Below are 6,383 nucleotides of genomic sequence, written 5' to 3' on the forward strand. Positions count from 1 at the left end.
TTAATCATGATACTCGGCTGGCACTAAGAAATGACCAGCAATATAAAAGGAAGGGTAAAAAGCCAGAAGCTTTACCGAAAAATAATTCAGAAAGTGTATGTCATAGATGTGGAGGTGTGGGGCACTGGTCGCGGACTTGTCGATCGTCAAAACGTCTGGTTCAGCTATATCAGGCATCATTAAAGAGGGCAGAAAATAATCCAGAGACAAATTTTATCTCTGAAGATAATATTGAGCCCATGCATTTGGATGTAGCTGATTTCTTTAATTTTCCAGACGAAAATATGAATATTGAGAAGACTAATAATATGTAAATATTTTTCTTTTTATCTGTATTAAATATGATGTTTGTATTTCGATGCCTCCTTCACTTCATTTACATGCTTGCAATATATAGGCAAAAGATAGGCTAGAAAGAGAAGAAATCAGCGGGTTGCCTACTTATCAGTGGGCCCCACTTATATAAAAAAAACATCCAATAACTTTCTAACAATTATATAGTATTGTCTTATTCCAATGTGAAACTTTGATATTTCCTCTAATCTACAAAGAAACATAATTTTTTAGGAAGAGGAGTGAGAATGTCAGGAGCACAATGTATGAAGAATCCACCAACCCTCAACTCAGCTTCCGGAATTGGGACTTTACAAGATATTGGAGGGCTTAGCAGCTATGTTACTGGATCTGTTCATTCCAAACTTGCCATTCTTCTCATTTCTGACGTATTTGGTAAACATCAATTACTTTCTTGATAAAGTAATAAGTTTCACAGTTTTTTTCTTCAAGTTTGAAACATATTAAAGAAGATAAAGATGGTAACTTCTTGGTTTAAGCGCTAGTATTAAATCTTATTTATACAGTGTAATTGGTTTTTGCAGGATATGAAGCTCCACTTTTGAGGTACATATAGAGTTCCCTGTCTGAGATTTGATGCCTGTTATGTGTACTACTTTTTTTTCTTCTTTTGCTTAATACCTAACCAACCCCTTAAAATTGTGAAGATGGTCCATTTAAACACTCAAACTAAGTCCTCTTATAAAATTGAATCGAATAGATGAATGAAAACAGGCGCAAAAGTTTTTCCATAATCGAAAATGTCTAATCGGAACAATTTACTAGGAGTTGAGGTGGTCAATTGAAATATAACTTAATTCAAGTTTCTAAATGGAATATACCGACAAGTTTAAGGCATTTACCATGTTCTAAGCCCTTTTTTTCTTTTAAGATTTTCATGTGAAAGAGCCTGAGCATCCAACCCAAGACATTAAGGCCAAATCTTGAGGCAACGGGTGGAATAACTCCGGACCATTTAAACCTTTTTTTGAAATCCTGACATAAACAATGAGGGACTAGTGTAGGATATTCTAACGCTTCATTCTCTATCAATTAGTAATAATCCTAATGAGTGATGATGAGCAAATGTTGGACTTCCATAAAGCCACATGATACTTCAATATTCATCCTTGTTCCTGTTTTGGTATTTTTCATATCCGGAGTGATAGCCCCTATTAGCAAGCGGTTGTGTATAGAATCAATGGGCGATGCTTGCTAACAATTTTGAATCCGTTATTATGTGTTTGCTCTAGTTTTTTTGTTGTTTTTTACGTTGAAATGGTTTTCTTGTATCCATGGGCAATGAGTTTCGATGTATTGGGTGTGCTTTGTTTGTGTTATTCAGGAAGCTAGCAGATAAAGTTGCAGCTGCAGGATACTTGGTAGTTGTTCCTGATTTCTTCTATGGTGAACCTTTGGATCGCGAGAAACATGACATACAGACATGGTTGAAAGATCATGGCACGGTCAGTACCATGCCTTGTTTCAAACTTCTAAATTTCAAAGAATATGAGGGGCTACAACACTTGAAACTATTAAGAGTATTAACTTCGCAGAAATGGGAATATTGATGAATTGAGTAATAGAAAGGCCTATTGTGTAAGTTAAGTTTCTTTTTCATTAGTATTAGACATTGTATTGGTTCTTACATCTCTTTTAGGACAAAGGATGTGAAGACGCTAAAGCAGTGATTGAATCTTTGAAGAGTAAAGGAGTTTCCGCGATAGGAGCAGCAGGCTTTTGCTGGGGAGGTGAATGAATTTTGTATTTCACTTCTGAACTATAATACATTGTCTTGTTTTTTTATAATTCTTTGGCTTTTCTTTAATAGAAAAGTAGATTCATGGACTCCTTATTTTGCTTCATCAGGAATGGTAGTTTCAAAATTGGCAAACTATGAGACTACTATTGGGGCTGCAGTTATCTTGCATCCTGGTCCTATTACAGTTGATGACATAAATGGTACATTCTTAGATTAATTTCTTCTCCTCCTGCATGGTACAAGAACAAGCACAGTGTATGTATGCTCTAATTTCTATGAATTTACGCGCTGATAATCCTGTATTTTTCAGAGGTAAAAGTTCCAACTGCAATATTAGCAGCTGAACACGACCATATTTTCCCGCCTGACCAAGCAAAGCTAGTAGGCGATGCTTTATCCGCAAAACCTGAGGTAGTGGTATCTTTTAAGCATTTATACATCTAAACAAGTAGTCTTAAGCATTTTGTTCCATTGATATCAAAAATGCAAGTTTACTAGAGTAATAAGAATCATGTGTATAACTGATACTTATTGTGCAGATTGAAAGTTTTGTGAAGATATTCCCAGGGGTAGAACATGGATGGACAGTTCGATACAACGTTGAGGATGAATCGGCTGTCAAAGCTGCAGAAGAGGCTCACTCAGATATGTTAAACTGGTTTACTAAGTTCATCAAGTGAAAAAAGAAAGTACTGAATTAAAACATCATTTTCAGTGAGGAGATTGTCATAATACCTCAAGGGAAGTGAGAATATGTCACAATATATAAGTACACTGCATTTGATGTTATAAAGATGAAATTAAAATTATGGTTTTAGCTTATGATGCATATTTTCTATAAACCTCCCTTTTATGTGTAAAAATCTAAGGGTGTTCCGGTGGACATTATTGTCATGATCGAAAAATGGACGTGATAGCACTCGTCTATTTCCACCAAGACAAGTCAACCAAAACCCAACAAATACGGAAATTATGCGGTAAGGAACTAATAATAATAACATAAACGCAGAAAACTTAGTCATTCTCAATAAACTTCCAAAATTTAGTTGTCACGTGTACAAATCACTAATAAGATGCGGAATAGAAAGATAAATACAAGTCTCAATTTCTTTTTTTCTCAAATAGAACAAAACATAAATAAAGGAACAAGAGGGTCCGCCGGACGACAAACAACTACCTCTCAATGTCTCCTCGAAAAGCCTCAAACGAACAAGAAGGAAATCTAACACGCGGGTCCAGGCTCGGAACGTACACAAATGTAGAAGTAAGGAGTGAATATCAAACAACACGGTACTTAGCAAGTAATCCAATAAGACAAGGTAAATCTAATATAAAACGATAACTCCTTCCATCCCAACTGAACCACCATGACTACAACCTATATAGAAATCAACCCAACCTAAAGTTCACAAGGCACAGTTCACAAGGTTTCATAATCACAGTCCAACCATTACAACTCACTAATCACAAGTATAATATTTATCAAGCACAATTATCAATTTGATCACACACAAATTTCAAAGTTATCATGCACAATCAATAATCAGGACTCATGGAAAACATCCTAGTCCTATATACCCGCCGGTAAAGACCTCGGCACCAATAACACTCGCCGGCAATGACCTCGGCATCAATAACACTCGCCGACAATGACCTCGACATCAATACACTTGTCGACAATGACCTCGACATCAATACACTTGTCGACAATGACCTCGACATCAATACATTCACCAGCAATGACCTCAGCATCAACAACACTCGCCGGCAATGACCTCAGCATCAATACACTCGTCGGTATGACCTTAGCATCAATAACATGTCAAGCTCATCACTGTTTTCTAGAACTAATGCAAATAGGCATGTTCACACAATAATGAGAAAAAATGACAAGTTCAAGTAATTCACAATCACAACAAAGCTATCAAAACATTTCTTCAACTACACATCAATATCAACATCAACACAATTCACACTTTTTAACACAACTTTGTCAACACATTACATTTTTTGTCAACCTCATTCAATAATTAAGGCTTCGGAAACAGCCGTCCTACATTGGTAGGAGTCAGGTCTGCGTACACTCTACCCTCCCCAGACCCCACGATGTGGGATTTCACTGGGTTGTTGTTGTTGTTGTTGTTGTATTCAATAATTAAGGTTAATTCATTCGAGTAGTTAACACATCACCTCATTTTCATTACTCCTCAACACATACAAGGAAGAGAATTTAAGAATTCTACATGGTTTACGGAGTTTTAGAGGTTCACTTGCCTTAATCAATCCAAAATTTGAGTTTTCCCCTTTCGAACGATAGCCAAATCAACACAATCTAGTCACACAAGTATTCATATGAGATTTCGGAACTAACAACACCCAAATCACACGATTTGAACAAATAGGTCAAAATGACTCAAAAACCTAATTTCAAAAATGAGTTTTGAATTTGAAAATTGTTACATAAATAGGTTACCCAAAATATTTGGAATCCATTGGTGAAAACCATTTCGAAAATGGAGTTGTTTTCCACTCAAAATCACCATTTTTCTTTGAAAACTCGAGTTCTTGAAAAAATCATATTTTGCCAATCAAAATCCCAATTTTTTATTTTCAAATCACTATCAATAAAGGGAAATTGAAGATTTATGGTAAAAAATACTTACCCAATTGATTCACCACAAAATTCCCTTCAAAAATCTCCTCAAAAGGATTTTCTAAAACTCAAAAATGGAGTTAAACCCCAAAACCCGGGCCAAAACCCCCCTTAGATGTCGCAAAAGAGGCTTAGGGTCGCTTTCGCGGCTACCACGATCGTGACACCTGATCGCTAAAGCTATCTCTGCTAAAACCTTGTCCCTTACTTTCACGATGGATCCTCACTAAAGCGAGGTTCGCCAAAGCGACCACCCTCCCCGAAAGCGGGGCTTGAGGCACCAGAAACACAGTAAAATTTCACAAGTTCAACACACTCCAAATGGATTCTTGGGATTTGTTCGGAACCTTGTACACACACCATAAATGCTATCCTACTAAATTCGACGTTCCGAACTCAATGAAATCTTCAGAACAAGGATTCGAGGTCTGCTTAACCCAAAACTCGTAAATGTCGGAAGAAACTCACATAACGCCCAAATAGGCCAAAACAAGCTGAGGACCTCTAAAAATTCCTCTAGGACCACTTCTAAGCCTAAAATCATCCCTCAAATTCATTGAAACTGACGAAAATCTGATCCGAGCATCCGAACCTCAAACATTGACCAAAGTCAACTCAAATGCTAAAATCTCAATAATTTTCAATTTAGAACCTCAAATCCACAAAGAGACTCCGAATTTAAAACTGACAACACTCTTTGACCAATTTTCACATTCCGGGATTGGTCAAATCGATGGAATTCCATTCTAAGACTGAAAACTCCAAAAGACACCAAAAATCACAACTTTTCAAATAATTTTCAAAACCAATATTGTAAACTTATCAAATATGACCTAGGACAACTATCAAGAGGAGTAAAATGATAATTTCACGCAAATTTCTAAAAATGAGCAATCTAGTCATTACAATTATGCGCTTGTTACACACAACCCTTAGGGAAAGAGTTGCCATGGGAAACAACATATTGGAGTTAGGGAAAGAGTTTCCATGGGAAACAACATATTGGAGAAACGGAGAGATTCGTTAATTTAGAATCGAGGGGGTTGCTTTGCTCATTAAGAATTAACATGTTACTTGTCTTTTATTTCAATTGCATTTTTATCTGATTGTATCACATTCTATTTTTCTGTGATTAGAAAATCAACATGATTCATGCAATGGTTTTTTAAAAACTTTTCAAAAGAGCATGCCTCTTTAAATTTAGTTGAACAGCATACCATAGATTTTACAGATAAAATGTGTGTGGGGTCATATTCACCTGCTTTCTTTACCATTAAGTACAAGATATCCAGAAGAGTACCCTTCCCCTCCCTCTCCCCCTCCCCCTCCCCCAACACCCCCCAAACACAAACACAAGATAAAAAAAATTGTGTTGGGAAATTTTCAAGGGGAAATCTTTGATAATCAAGTTAATAGTCTCTCCTAGAATGTCAGTATAAAAACTCCAAGAGGCATTGGTGCAGCAAAACAGGGGATCCCTAGACGTGAATGATGAGGTCTTAGGTTCAAATTTTAGCAGAGATATAATATTATGCGGTTTTTTCCCATCTATCCTAATTTTGATAGCAGAGTTATCCGATACTTGTTATTGGTGAAATTAGTTAAGATGAAAGCAAACTATCTCAAACACCATGA

The 6,383-nt window shown here is 36.3% G+C and overlaps 1 protein-coding gene across 3 annotated transcripts; it reads left to right on the forward strand.

Moving 5' to 3' along the window:
• The first annotated feature begins 517 nt into the window (after positions 1-517).
• Positions 518-2,917, forward strand: LOC129884925 (endo-1,3;1,4-beta-D-glucanase-like). Of its 3 annotated transcripts, none has more exons than XM_055959193.1 (7): positions 518-729; positions 879-900; positions 1,679-1,799; positions 2,039-2,084; positions 2,203-2,295; positions 2,406-2,509; positions 2,635-2,917. In XM_055959193.1, the coding sequence occupies exons 1-7, from the start codon at positions 582-584 to the stop codon at positions 2,773-2,775; spliced, it is 675 nt and encodes a 224-aa protein (XP_055815168.1). In that variant the 5' UTR covers positions 518-581; the 3' UTR covers positions 2,776-2,917. The 3 variants fall into 3 exon arrangements, with proteins under 3 accessions (XP_055815168.1, XP_055815166.1, XP_055815167.1); XM_055959191.1 differs by having other exon boundaries at positions 519-729; positions 1,994-2,084; XM_055959192.1 differs by having other exon boundaries at positions 522-729; positions 1,994-2,084; positions 2,406-2,506.
• The last annotated feature ends 3,466 nt before the right edge of the window (positions 2,918-6,383 follow it).

The sequence above is a fragment of the Solanum dulcamara genome, chromosome 4, assembly GCF_947179165.1.
Source record: "Solanum dulcamara chromosome 4, daSolDulc1.2, whole genome shotgun sequence".
In the NCBI taxonomy this organism is placed as follows: Eukaryota; Viridiplantae; Streptophyta; class Magnoliopsida; order Solanales; family Solanaceae; genus Solanum; species Solanum dulcamara.

Coding starts and splice junctions, on each gene's coding strand:
- LOC129884925 (XM_055959191.1), top strand. CDS start 582: ATGTCAGGAGCACAATGTATGAAGAATCCACCAACCCTCAACTCAGCT. Junction 901..1,678: donor TATGAAGCTCCACTTTTGAG/GTACATATAGAG, acceptor TGTGTTATTCAG/GAAGCTAGCAGATAAAGTTG. Junction 2,085..2,202: donor AGCAGGCTTTTGCTGGGGAG/GTGAATGAATTT, acceptor TTGCTTCATCAG/GAATGGTAGTTTCAAAATTG.